The sequence below is a fragment of the Nicotiana tomentosiformis genome, chromosome 2, assembly GCF_000390325.3.
Source record: "Nicotiana tomentosiformis chromosome 2, ASM39032v3, whole genome shotgun sequence".
Lineage (NCBI taxonomy): Eukaryota > Viridiplantae > Streptophyta > Magnoliopsida > Solanales > Solanaceae > Nicotiana > Nicotiana tomentosiformis.
This window is the reverse complement of record NC_090813.1, coordinates 181,380,248-181,395,090: the sequence shown is the minus strand read 5'-3', so window position 1 is coordinate 181,395,090 and position 14,843 is coordinate 181,380,248. Positions and strand designations below refer to the sequence as shown.

General features: G+C 39.4%; 2 protein-coding genes across 2 annotated transcripts; both read right to left on the bottom strand.

Annotated features, from left to right (window-relative positions):
• Positions 1–7,704: 7,704 nt before the first annotated feature.
• On the bottom strand, positions 7,705–8,097 carry LOC138906202 (uncharacterized). Its single transcript, XM_070194730.1, has one exon. The coding sequence runs from the start codon at positions 8,095–8,097 to the stop codon at positions 7,705–7,707; it is 393 nt and encodes a 130-aa protein (XP_070050831.1).
• A 188-nt stretch (positions 8,098–8,285) lies between these two features.
• LOC138906201 (uncharacterized) lies at positions 8,286–8,798 on the bottom strand. Its single transcript, XM_070194729.1, has 2 exons — positions 8,557–8,798; positions 8,286–8,460 (listed from the first exon to the last, which is right to left on the bottom strand). The coding sequence occupies exons 1-2, from the start codon at positions 8,796–8,798 to the stop codon at positions 8,286–8,288; spliced, it is 417 nt and encodes a 138-aa protein (XP_070050830.1).
• Between the last annotated feature and the right edge of the window lie 6,045 nt (positions 8,799–14,843).

Here is a 14,843-nt window from a genome sequence, read left to right as displayed (position 1 = left end):
TCCTGATGTAGAGCACACATTCACATTAGACCTACCAACGGACCTCAAGCCGATTCCGTATTTCAATACCCAACACTCCTACCACAATACAGACCATCCTTGGGCTGCCTGAAAATAGTGTCAGCATACTCTAAACATCTAAAATCCTTGTCGCGCCCCGTTTTCTTGCGAATGTGGGTTTTAACATGTGACAACTCTTTTAAGGAAGGTATTAAAAGAGAAGAGTCGCCACCTAATAATTTTTTAAGGTGTGTTAGGGCACCTATTTGCGAATAACTCTGTTTGACTAGTCCGTGTTACCAAAGATTGGGTAAGGACTCAAGTTACTTCAAAGAAGGTGTTAGGTATTCTTCGAAGTCCACACCTATGAGTCCCGGCCAAACTTTAAACCATGTGGATTATGTGATTATGCTAGGTGATCAAATAGACAAAGGGAAATATAGAAGTCGAAGAGTCTTACTATAACACATGAGAATCAGTACGAATCTTAATAATTACAAGGATATAATTACATTGGTCTATATTAAATGACTAAGTGTAAATAGCCAGTATATAAAGAAAAGGGGAGGGGTCCTAAGTTTTTTATCCTAAAGGATTACCCCGTGTAACATAAATAATACTTCACAACTCCCTTAAGGTAGGGGTTGCTCATATTATTCAGCGGGCACAAAATATTATCTCCTGCTATCCAATTACTATGTTGACGTTGTTACTTAAAGGCACTCTTATTCAATTCTAAATCGTATCCTATGCGTGCACTACTCGTCCCATACCTATGGTCCAGGAGGCTTTGGACCTACTGTTTGGATGGTTCTAGACTTCACCTAGGTTGCTCAAAATGATAATATTAAGCGATATTAAAAAAGATAGGACTTTACATAAACACAATTAAAGGCCAAATTATCCTCCACACATAAACAATAAATGCACGCGGGCAGTTTAGGCAGTACATAGTTTCAGAATCGAGACTTAGAGTCCTATAGGCATGGTTTCTAGGTGATTCTGAATTCTAGTATTATGCAAACAACATTGTTGTTTCTGACTAATGAATTCGCAGATTACAGGAATTTAAAAACTCCTATAGGCATGATCTCTGAACTGTTCAAACAATGAGACAGTAAAACTGTTTGAAATCTCAAAATTAGCGACGTTGATTTATAGACATGCTTTCTAGACGAGTGATAATATCATATAGACAAGATTTATAATAATTTGACAATTGGACTTGGTTTTTATATCACTTTATCCCTATAGACATGTCATCTAGGCGGGGCAGTGTAATGAGAACAACATAAAGTAGTTTATTAATAAAGTAAATTCCTATGGTCATGATATTTAGATGAGCAAAGTATTGAAGATATGTATTATCAGATCCTATAGGCATGCTGTCTAATAATTAATCAAGGCGTTTGATTCCTATAGGCATGATGTCTAAGAGTGCATAGTTGTAGACATGAAATCAAGTATAGCGATTACTAACATGCTTGAAATAGTGTACGAGTATTAGACAGGTTAGGTGCAGTGTGTGCGATTCCTATATACATGGTTCCTATTAGTGTGCACAAATAGGAATGCTAGACGTAATGGCAAATAGAATACATAGATCCTATAAGCATGTTTTCTACCCATTCATGCAAATATTAGAGTACTCCAGTCCCTTTTACTAATATCTCCATCGTTTGTTACAAATTATTACAGGCCCTATTGAATAATTACATGCACAAATATGAATAGGCAATAACCCCATAACAATTGGGCCTTCAAGATAGGTTTAGAATTCTATGCAAACTGTAAGCCCAGACTCCAAGTGCAAACAGTGTTCTTCAGACTTCCAATACCAAAGCAGGCCCAGCATACCAAGCCCAGACAAATAATTTCTTACCTAAAGTATGCTAAGCTTGGCTATACAGATGACACTACACACATAGTTAATTGAATAGCTCTAAAAATTAAAACACTCAGTCCTTAAGTTGTGACCAACAAACACCTCTAACCAAGACTTATAGATAGGGTCATATAAACACATATGCGGTGAGGTTTGTAGTTGTAACTCCAGAAATAGAGTTTAAGAGCAACATGGCTATTTCAAATAAAGTTCTAGAACAAAGCTTGGTCAAAACCATCCTAAGGAGCCTTAAGCAGGGGTTAGAACATGGAATTCTAACAGTGTCATGGGCGAGATTAATGAAATGTAGACTTAACATGGAAACTTCAACACAAGAACCTAATGAGAGTAGCTAATTTGCAGAGCTTAACATATGGGACAAGCAAACAAACTCAGTTTATCAATAAGTGAGCATTTAGATGAGAGGAGGCTGATTTTCAGGAAGGTCAAGTAAGTAGGCATCGTATAAAGAAGAGTAAACAAGACAGGGATTGAAATTCATCGTAGGAGTCTCAAACAATAGGTGAGCACAAAACATCAAAGAAAAAAATGAGTTTATTTTGGCATTGCAACAACATTAGCACATATAGTTCATATGATCACAAATTGGTTTCAGGGAATAACAGGTATACATAGAAGATTTGACATAGGTCCTAGGTAGGTATTGATTTCCTAGAAGAGTTCCAATCAAAACAACAATAGTCTTGAATAGTCAATTAAGCTTAAACATGGAGACAAACATTCAAAAAACTTGGCTATCTACAATAGTCAAGCATTGAGGCCAATAAAGTCAAGGAAAAGCATACTAGGCTAAGTATTCATGTAATGTCATCCCATAGTTGCAGCTGGACAACAGGTGATGTGTAAGGGATTTGACAAGAAGAAAAATACTTCTAGGCAGACTTAGCTTCCCAACATTCGATGAACATTAATCAGGTGTAGTTGCAAGCCTAGTAACATCATGTATCACTTAGTAAAAGTCAGAATTAGAGCAAGTTTGAGATAGCATGATATAAAACACCCAGAGAAATGCGCACAATCAGAAAGTAATAAAATTACGAGAGTATAGGGCACTAACCAGTTGCAAACAAACTAAACAAAGGATGAAGAACTCAAAAATCTCAAGAATAACTGTGGTTATTGATGACCAATAGAACCCCAACTCCCTAGTGCTTCAGAGTTCACAGGAGTCTCGAAATGGACCCCGAGCAATGCTTGCACTTGATGAAGGTGAACAAAATCCGATGGCCTTGGATTTCAGCCGCCCAAGAGCTCAATTTCAGAATAGTATAGAATAAGTGAGAGTGAGAGAATAGTTCTTAAGGTCATTCTGGTCTCTCTAAAGGGAAAATTGGGGAGGGGTTATATAGTGGTAGAAATCGAAAAAGAAAACATGAAAAACAATTAATCAAACACAAATAAGGAAAGAAAATCAATCAAGTTTAAGCAGGAACAAAGGAAAGTCACATGCATAGCCTATTTCGAATCAAAATCGGTAAAAAATCGGACAAACCCTTGTTTGACAAATGGTCAAAATTAGCCAAGAATCTCGGTGAATCGAACCCATACGACCCTGTTGAGAGCGTATACATTCGGATTTTCGTCTGAATCTTATAGGTTGAGGATGGTCACAATTGATTCGGAGAGGTAATACTTGCCAAAAATCGGGCAAGTACTAAGTAACACCACGAGTGTATGAATGATAACGAGATAGTGCAAATAAGGTAAGCAAACCGTGAAAGAATTTCATGATTTAGCCGGGTTTTGAGGGGATTTGGGAGGAGGTGGCTAGGGTTTAGAGATGAGAGAATGCAAAGGTGGCCGGTTTAGGATAATTCTCTCTAGGGTTTGATTGTGGGGATATAAGGAAAGATGGAGATTTATTATGGGCCGTTGAACATTGAAGATCAACGGCCAAGATTGGCTAAGAAACGGGGCGGGTCAAATGCAACGGGTTGTGATCGGGTTATCACATGGTCGTTTGGATTGGGCCAGGGTAGATTGGGCTAAAGTTTGGGGTGTTTGGGCCATTAATTTGGTCCGAAAATTGGCTCAAAATTGGGCTGCAATTTAAATACATGAAATTCATTGAGAATAAATTATAAAATAATTAATAAATAATAAAAATACTATTCGTGTAGTAAAATAACAACTTAACATTATAAAAATATAAGAAAAACTATTTTGATATAAATAATATAATAAATAGAATTATGTGTAGAATATAGGCTATTATTGCAAAATTATATAAAATAGCTTTAAAAATACAAATATAATTATATAAAAACAAAGTAAAATATTATGAGACATCTGTGTGGACTTAATCATATGGTGACTTAATCATCCAAATACATATTCAAGTAATTTAAATCCAAGAAAATCAATTTTAAAGCTTCAAAAAATTATGAAACATTATAGAAAATATTGGTGATGATGCATGAATGATATTTTAAAATCATATAGAAAATATGAGTGCAAAATTGGGTATCAACAACTACCCCTCTTTACCCAAAAATGATGAAATTGTTGTCGGGTAAAGAAAATGATGACCAATTTTTTTCGAAGTGAGTGAGGAGTGATGTGTTTTTGAAAAAGATGGGGGTTGTACCCTGGTTCTTGAGTTGCCTACATATCCCTGGTGTTGCGGGAATCAGGTCGTGTGTAGTTCTGGATCTAACGAAGAATGAAACCGATGGAATTGTTATAAGATTGGTTGTGTGTTTTGAAAAACGATCTTTTGAGTGCGATTATATCATGAGTAACAAATAATTTCAGGTAGGGTTATGAATGCAAATTGAACGTCACAAATGTACAAGGTAGATATTTGAATGGTTATTGAACAAACAATAATCAACTACTGATCATCAGTTACGTTTGAGGTGATCGAAGGATGTGAATGTTGTGAACGGAAACCAGAGCGAGAATTGCTATTGTTTGTAGAACGGTTACCTCTCGAGTTACCTGCAAAACTTAAAACATGATGCAGGCAAATATATATGGATTATTGCGAAAATTTAAACATGATACAAATTCCCTTTGGACCATGAGAGTTGTCTTTAGACGATGAGGATGATGTCCTTAGAATATGATGTCCTGGGCCATGAAGCGTATGATAAGGAATTCGCAGAGCATGAAATGGTATCCTCGGTCCATGAGGATGTTGCGTCTAGACTATGACGCCTTTGAATAATGATATGCAGTTTCGAGAGATCCTAAGGCCATGACATAGTGTCTTCAGGCTATGAGGATGGTGCCTTTGGACTATGATGCCTTCGGACAATGTGGCAGTGTTTCAGCCCATGAAATGCAAATATGCAGTGATATCGATTGTTTGATAGAGGAAACAAGTAATGCTTAGTCATATGCGAGAACGAGATGAGACAAGGCTTAGTCTTGTACGCGATGAGGGCAATGCTTAGCCCGATGCAAAGAAAGGCTGCATTTAGCCTTATCCAATGATGGAGGCAATGGTTAGCCTCATGCAATAATGGAGATAATGTTTAGTCTCATGCAATAAAATGAGGGCAGTGCTTAGCCCTATGCAAATAAATGCAATGTTTAGCCTTATGCCAGGAATGGAGACAGTGCTTAGTCTCTTGCAAGGAAAGGGAGTGCTTAGCCTTATGCAATAATGGAGGCAATGCTTGGACTCGTGCAAGGAATGGAGACAATGCTTAGTCTCATGCAAAGAAAGGCAGTGCTTAGCCTTATGTAATAATGGAGATAGTACTTAGTCTCTTGCAAAGAATGGAGACAATGTTTAGTCTCATGCAAGGGAAGATAATGCTTAGCTTTATGCAATGATGAAGACAATACTTAGTCTCATGCAAGGGAAGGCAATGCTTCACCTTATGCAATAATGGATACAATGCTTAGTCTCATGCAAGAAAGGCAGTGTTTAGCCTTATGCGGTGATGGGCAGTGCTTAACCCTATGCAGGAAGAATAATGATTGAATGCGAAAGGGCAAAGTATTTCTTATCTTGATGAGTTTGCGTTTGGAGACTTTTGTCGGTGTAAAGATAGTGATATTGTTGTGTGTATATAATTTGTGGACGTTCTTGTTATATCCATTGTGCCTGTATCTAAAGGAAAATTGTGAGTTTGGAGGGGAAAGGTTGGTTCGTGCTCTCGATTCCTTGCTTTGCCTTCATTCCTGTCTTGAGCTCCCGTTTGAGTTTCCCCAGGTAACGTCTGGCTACTATAGAATGAAATTTTCGAAAAACATGCATTTGTGATAAATTGTTTATATATAAAAATGTTGTTGTTTGAAATATGTGATGATGCATGAGAGCGAATAATTTGTTGAATCGATGACTGTGACACGCCTTTGAGACATTACAACCTCTTTGACTCGGAATTTTGAGGATCGTCCTCAAAATGCTGCCCCAGTTTAAATGCATTCTTCTGGTGATACATTCCTTGGAGATTTTAAACATGATGAGATAGGGCAAACTCGAGATCTTGCCCCAGGTTCTGATCATAGGGGGAATAAAGATCTTATTATGATGTGACCGAACCCACATGGCTGCTTACGTATCCCCTCTTAAACGGTAATCAGGTCGAGCGTAGTTTAGATTACATCAAACAGAAAGTACAAACATAATCTTAAACATAATATCTCTTGACTGCGTCTGAATTGATAGGTTTTGTCTATATCTCTCCATCCATCTCTGCGAGTATGAGTGCTCATCCTATCAGTACTCGGTGAACCATCTAAGGGCCTTTCCAATTGGGTGAGAATTTCCCCTTTGCTTCATCCTGATATGGGAAGATCCGTTTCAGTACCAATTGCCTCGGTGTGAATTGCCTTAACCTAACCTTTTTGTTGAAAGCTCTTTCCATTCTGTTCTGGTAGAGTTGCCCATGATAACCTGCGTTCATTCTTTTACCATCAATGAGAGCTAGTTGTTCATACCGGTTCCGTACCCATTCTGCGTCGTTGAGCTCGGCTTCTTATATTATTAGTAAGGAAGGGGGATCCACTTCGGCGGGAATAACGACTTCATTACCGTAAACCAGTAGATAGGGAGTTGCCCCAGTTGGTGTACGAACTGTGGTTCGATACTCGAGTAAAGCAAATGGTAGTTTTTCGTGCCATTGCTTGTAGTTGTCCACCATTTTCCTTAATATCTTCTTGATGTTCTTGTTGGCAGCTTCTACGGCTCCGTTTATTTGCGGCCTGTATGTTGTAGAGTTCCGATTCTTGATCTTGAATGTTTCACACATAGCTTTCATCAAGTCACTGTTAGGATTGGCGGCATTGTCAGTAATGATTGACCCAGGTACTCCAAATCGACAAACAATGCGATCCCAGACAAAATCTGCCATGACCTTCTTAGTCACAACCTTATAGGATACGGCTTCAACCTATTTTGTGAAGTAGTCTATGGCCACAAAAATGAACCTGTGTCCATTTGAAGCAGCGGGTTCGATTGGTCCGATGACATCCATGCCCCAAGCAGCGAAAGGCCAAGGTGAACTCGTTGCATTGAGCTCGTTGGGTGGTACTCATATCATATCAGCATGTATCTGGCATTGATGACACTTTTGAACATATTTGATGCAGTTTGTTTCCATATTCATCCAAAAATACCCTGCTCTTAATATCTTCTTGGCCAAAACAAAACCGTTCATGTGGGGTCCGTAGGTTCCAACATGTATTTCTTCGAGCAATCTAGATGCCTCCTTGGCATCGACATATCGCAGTAATCTTAAGTCAGGAGTTCTTCTATACAGAATCCCTCCGCTTTGAAAGAAATGATTGGCCAATCTTCGGAGCGTGCGCTTCTGAGTGTGTGTAGCATTCTCTGGATATTCTCACTTTTCCAAGTATTCTTTGATGTCATGGAACCACAGATTTCTGTCAAACGCTTCTTCAACATGAGCACAATAAGCTGGCTGCTTATGAATTCCTATTGGGATAAGATCGATAAAATTCTTGTCTGGATGGTTTATCATGGAAGACAAGGTGGCTAATGCATCTGCAAACTCATTCTGAATCCTTGGAACATGTTTGAACTCTATTTTTGTGAACATCTTGACCAACTCCTGTACATAATGCAAGTACGATAATATTTTGGTGTTCTTAGTAGCCCATTCTCCTAGAACCTGGTGCACCAATAAATCTGAATCTCCGATTACTAGCAGCTCCTGAATGTTCATGTCGACGACTAACCTGAGTCCCAAAATGCAGGCCTCGTATTCTGCCATATTGTTGGTGTACGAGAACTTGAGTTTTGCGGATACCCGGTAATGTTGACCGGTTTCTGATACTAAGATAGCTCCGATGCCTACTCCCTTGAAGTTTGCTGCTCCGTCGAAGAACATCCTCCAACTGTCGTATGCTTCGGTAATATCCTCTCCTACAAATGATACCTCTTCGTCGAGTAAATACGTCTTCAATGGTCGTATTCTCCGTCGATGGGATTTTTTGCCAAATGATCAGCCAATGCTTGCCCTTTGGCTGCCTTCTGAGTTACATAGATGATATCGAACTCACTCAGCAATATCTTCCACGTTGCTAACTTACTCGTATGCATGGGCTTCTGAAAGATGTATTTTAGCAGATCTATCCTTGATATGAGATATGTAATGTACTCACAGAAATATTATCTCAACTTCTGAGCTATCCACATCAAAGCACAACAGGTGCATTTCAACAAAGAGTACCTGGCTTTGTAAGGCGTGAACTTCTTGCTCAGATAATATATCGCCTGCTCCTTCCTCCCAGTTTCATCATGTTTTCCTAGAATGCAACATAAGGCCCCATCCAACACAAACAGATAAAGTAGCAGAGGTCTCCCTAGTTCTAGTGGGACCAATACGGGTGATTTAGATAAATACTCCTTGATTTTATCGACGGCTTTCTGGCATTCTTCAGTCCAGCTTGTTGCAGCATCTCTCTTCACCATTTTGAAAATTGGCTCACATATCACCATTGATTGTGCTATAAAACGGCTAATATAATTGAGGCGCTCGAGAAAACTCATCACATCTTTCTTATTCGTTGGAGGTGGCAAGTCCTGGATAACTTTGATTTTTGATGGGTTTAGCTCAATACCTCAGCGGCCGACGATGAAACCTAACAATAGGGGTGGGCATTCGGTACTTCGATACGTTATTTATAAATTACGGTTCAGTACTTCGGTATTCGATATATTAATTATGTATACTAAATACCGTACCGAAATAGTTCGATACGATTCTGTATTTTCTTATTTGGTTCGGTGCGTCTTCAGTACAGTTTCGATATCGTACCAAGTCTTTGTAGAAAAAAAAGTAGTGAATTGATCATGATATCAAACAAAGTTAGTTGATTGATATTTGATAACTTCTGTTTGATGCAAGAAATTATTTAAGAAAAAGACAAGGTTGTTAAGAAATGAATTCAAGCTTAATAGCTCGATTCACCTGAATGCCAACATATCTGTTAAAGCAGATTATAATCTTTCAAGTACGTGTTCCATGTTATGAGTGCTTTTGTATGTTTTTAGGAAACACAGGAGAATAAAGAAGGAGAAAATCTCAAGGTCAACAATATGAATCCTTATTCATTGATTTTAATAAAAAAGGAAATATCATTCTACTTCAGACCCTAAAAATTAAACAAAGAGCACCCAAAACTGCCGGTAAAATTACAGCCTCTTAGCAACAATTTTGTTAAAATAAATGAACAACTGGAAAATTAATTACTCTTCCTAACTGAAGAGTTAAATTAAGTTTCTACTTCCTAAATTAATTTCTTTAAGACCTATCATTACAGTATGAGGAATGAGAACCTGTTGAGTATTGAAAGATTGAATTCTTGCCAAGGAGAGGAGTTAGGAGAGACGTCGTCGAAGTCTCGATGACTTGAAGCAGTCGCAGACTCGCAGGCATGCAATTGCAGTCGTTGTCTCGTCGAGGAGGGCATTAGAAACAAGAAATTTTTAAGGGGGAGAAGAACTGAGAAGTGAGATTGAGAAGTGAACTCTAACCTAGTTGATGCCTGATAGTGTCTGACTTGAATTGGGCTTGGGCTTATTTTTATTACTAATAGTTACTGGATTATGCATTATAGGGTTGGGTAACTTAGGTTGACCAGTTGGGTTATAGTTATAGTTATAGGAAATATTTTGGTATTACGGTATACTGAAAGACCGAAAAATTAAATTTTAAATACCGAAATCCATACCGAAGTACCGAACAACCAAAAATTTTGTACCGAATTAATACCAAAAAACCGAAGAATTGATACCGAAATACCGAATTAATTCGGTTCGGTTTGGTTTTTCAATTTTTTGAATTTTATGCCTACCCCTACCTAACAATATTCTGGCAGGGACTCCAAAGACACATTTTGCGGGGTTCAACTTCAAATTGTATTTTCGAAGCTGGTCGAAAAATTTCTTCAGGTCTGCTATGTGATTCGGACTCCTTTTAGATTTGATGATAACTTCATCCACGTACATCTCTATTTCCTTGTGTATCATGTCGTGGAAGATAGTTGTCACGACCCTCATGTAGGTGGCCCCAGCGTTCTTCAAACTAAACAACATCATTTTGTAAAAATAACTCCCCCACGGTATGATAAAAAACGGTCTTTTCGGCATCCTCTTCATCATCAAAATCTGATGGTATCTTGCGAAGCAATCCATAAAGGATTGGAGTTCATGCTTGGCGCAGTTTTCAATAAGTATGTGTATGTTAGGCAACGGGAAATCATCCTTAGGACTTGCTCTGTTCAGATCTCGGTAATCGACGCATACTCTAACTTTTCCATCTTTCTTTGGAAACGGCACAATGTTGGCTAACCAGATCGAGTATTCGACCACTCAGAGAACCTTGGCTTTAATTTATTTTGTGACCTCCTTTTTTATCTTCAAACTCATATCCGGCTTGAACTTTCTGAGCTTCTGTTTTACCGGTGGACACATGGGATTGGTAGGCAGCTTGTGAGCTACTATGGATGTGCTCAACCTAGTCATATCATCGTAGGACCATGCGAATATATCCTAATATTCATTTAGAAACTTGATATACTCTTTTTTTTCTATCGGTGATAGATGGATGCTTATGCGAGTTTCCTTGACTGTTTCAGAATTCCCTAAGTTAACGGCCTTAGTTTCCTCCAAATTAGACTTCGATTTGTTTTCAAAATTCTCTACTTCTTTGACAATTTCCTCAGGTATTACATCATCCTTTAGATCTTCCGAATCATTGTCCTTATATTGCGTTGTCTCATTACATATCACAATCGTAAGTTCATCAGGATATGTAATAATTATGCTGAAAAGAATGTAGAAAAAAAATAATAAATAAGAAAATCAGTAATGCATTAATTTAACTTTAAAATGTCAACAAGTGCGACTCGATGGCTCGAGCAATTATTTCAAAACAAAATACTAAAAATGTCTTAAATGCTTAAAACAATTTGAAATCAAGTCATGCTAATTTGCCAGGCTACCCATGAACTCGGCGGGCCCGGGATGGTGCATTGGTCCAGTTCTTGAGAACAACTCCTTCTTCCATTGTCTGAATGGTAAGGTCTTCCTCCTCCTCCTCCTCAACAATTGCACTGCAGTCTATGTCTTCCTCATCCAGAAACTGTTTCCTCATACCGGCCAAAATCTCATCTTCTTCGGTTCCCTACATCATATAAGCTTGACGGAATGTCTGGTGCATATGTGGTATGGGTTGTTCTAGTGAATAATAATGGGCACACCATGGCGATATCCAATCCTGATACTCTTGCACGGTATATTCATATCTAAGTTCAAAGGTCGTGCCATGATACTGTGGTTCTACGGGTTTAGTGATCCCCTGAAGCTTTTTGCCAAGACCCTTGCCTGGTTCATATCCCGTCCACATCAATATGCTTTCTATCTTCTTGCTCCACCATCGATCATTTTCAATTGCATTAACTCGCTCAATGCAGTGATATGTTTCTCTCCTAACTTCCCCCATGTTTTCGATGACTGGAACGGTCTGATTGGTGTAGATAGGGTTATTTCCGTCTCAATGAATGATCATCTCCTGATGATTCCATTCGAACTTCACAGTTTGGTGCAGAGTAGAACCCACTGCCCCAGCTGCATGGATCCATGGTCGTCCTAACAATAAGTTGTAAGTAATAGATATATCTAACACTTGGAACTCAACATCAAACTAAGTCATACCCATCTGTAGTTCAAGGTTAATTTTCCCGATAGTGGCTCTCTGAGATCTGTCGGACGCCTTCACATTCATGCTTCCCATTCGTATCTCGTGTAGGCCCTTACTTAATCTCTTCAGAGTGGTCAGTGGACATTTGTTCAGACTCGAACCTCCATCTATCAGGACCATGGCAATGAACTTGTCCTTGAATTGCACTGTGATGTGCAATGCCTTATTGTGACTTAGTCTTTCTGGTGGTAACTCATCTTCATGAAAAGTGATTTTATGGCTCTCTAATACCTGTCCAACCATGTTAGCCATCTCTCCACTAGTGATGCCGGCGGGTACATAAGCTTCGCTTAACACCTTCATCAAAGTATTCTTGTGCGCGTCTGAGTTTTGCAACATTGATAAAATGGATATCTAAGCAGGAGTCTTGTTCAGGTGGTCAACAACAGAGTATTCCCTTGATTGTATCTTCCTCCAAAGATCATCAGTGCTGGTCTCAACAACAAGTGGCTTAGGTGCAACTTCCTTGCTTGTTCCTCCCATATTCTCAGGTGTGTAAACTCTGTCAGTTCTAGTCATACCTTGCACGACACCTGTTTCTTCCATTTTGGCTTTTCCTTTCTTCTTGCTTCTGCAACATAATCCCATGGGAGGACATCAGGCTCGTAAGAGGGTGTGGGAGCTACCGTTACAATGAAGGGTGTAGCTACTTAAACTTCAAATGGCGCCTGGGTTTGTATCACAACTGGCGTGAGGGTGACCAGAGATGTTTTATTAGCGTCTCCCTCTCGAATAAGTACAATTGACCCTTCCTAATCCCACTCTTCATCAGTTTCTATCACGTTCACTCCCTCACCTCTGTGATCCGGGAAAGGGTTGTTGCGGATGTTTGGTGCAACTTCCTTTGCTTGTATAACCTTAGTGTCGATTAGCGTCTGAATCTTGTCTTTCAATGTGCGACATTCCTCAATGATATGACCTTTCGTGCATGAATGATAAGCATATGTTTTGTTAGGGTTGATCCACTGGGAAGGATTTTCCACAACAACAGCAGGAATATAGGTGACGTAACCAGCGATCTTCAGTCTTTCATACAATTGGGCTATGAGTTTGGTAATTGGGGTGTATTTTCTAGGTGGTATGCGGTCGAAATTTGGATGTGGCTTTAGGTGGCTTTGGCGGGCGGGTAGAGGTGCATGGTAATATACAGGTTGAGTATTGTAAGTATGGTAGGTAGTGGCAGGGTATTGGTATTTTGGGGGTGAGGGTTGATACGTGGATGAAGGTGTTTGGTATGTGAGGGGAGACTTAGGGCTCTGGGCTACCATCACAGAACCCACTTCTTTATTCTTTGAAATACCTCCTGATTGCAAAGCTTTATTCGTGGCCTGCAATGCCTCGAAATTAGTTACCATCCCACTCTTGATTCCTTCTTCTATTCTTTTCCCTAACTTGATGATGTCTGAGAACTTGTGATTTTAGATGTCCATCAACCGTTCATAATATTACGAATCTTGTGCTCTAACAAAGAACTTGTTCATTTGTTCTTGTTTGAGTGCTGGCCTTACCTTTGTGGCCTCTGATCTCCAACGAGTAGCATACTCGCGGAAGGTTTCTGTCGGCTTCTTCTTGAGGTTTTGAATGTAGAAAACGTCTGGCGCATTTTCCGTGTTGAAGTTGAATCTATCTATGAAATCTGATGCCATACTTACCCAATTAGCCCACTTTTTTGGGTTTTGACTGATATACCAAGACAAAGCGTCTCCTGTAAGGCTTCACATGAACAGTTTCATGCGGGTTTGTTCATTTTTACCCACTCTTACAAGTTTGTCGCTATATGTTCTTAGATACACCTTAGGATCACCAGTGCCATCGAATATTTCGAACTTTGGAGGTTTGTAACCCTCTGGCAGTTCCACATCTGGATGAATACATAGATCTTTGTTATTCAGACCTTCAAAGCCTTTCCCACCTTTAACACTCCAGACCCTCCCTATGAGTTTTTTGAGTTCCTCCGCCATGTTTCTAATGAGCAGGTCCTTTTCAGTCGATTCGGGTATGTATAGGGTTTGTTGTGGGGTATAGGGTAAGGTTTCTACATATATCGGATTCCTTTGATGGGTCCCTAGAACTTGGGTATATGGGTGATCATTGGTCGAGTTTTGGGTATCGGAAGAAAGTTGTGGTGCATTTTGGGGAGTGTGATATGTAGTGGTTTGCGGGGGTATTGAGTTGGATGATGGTGATGTTGTTGAGGGGTTTGCATTGGTGGTGGGTTAATGTTCTAGGGAGATGCGGGATTATGATACTGGTGTGATGTGGAAGGATTTGGAGCCATGGGTGGTGGGTTCTGGTTTTGTGTGTTTTGTGGTGGTGGTTGGTTTTGGGTAGTCGGGTTTTGCTGGTTGAGAGTAAGGGAAGGTTTGCCAAATTTCGGACCTGCTCAAGCTCGCCCTGTAGTTCTAGGAGTTTCTACTCCAAACGTAAGACCAACTCGTTCTGCACCGGAGTACTTCTACCATCTAAAGTTTCAACATTTTTCGCCACAACAACATTGTCTTTCCGGATACCACTTAAATCATCCATTTTACCTTTGCCCTTGCTTTTTTTTTTCAGGTCGCTAGGTGGAGGACCTCTAGATCTAGTGTGGTATGCTGACGGTGTCAGTATGCACGGACCAACCTTTGGGAATGGGAGTAATCAGAAAGAAATAAAAAGCAAAAGGTAACCAAGTTAGTAAGGTGGAATAAAAGAGTGTTCGCAATATTTAAACATGTTTCACAAAGTCATGTAATAATTTTCGTCCTAATTTG

Bases quoted from the DNA above. Each gene is read 5' to 3' on its own strand.
- LOC138906201 (XM_070194729.1), bottom strand. From the start codon at position 8,798: ATGGTGAAGAGAGATGCTGCAACAAGCTGGACTGAAGAATGCCAGAAA. The intron at 8,461-8,556 runs GTACTCTTTGTT...TCTCATATCAAG, and splicing joins TTCACGCCTTACAAAGCCAG to GATAGATCTGCTAAAATACA.
- LOC138906202 (XM_070194730.1), bottom strand. From the start codon at position 8,097: ATGGCAGAATACGAGGCCTGCATTTTGGGACTCAGGTTAGTCGTCGAC.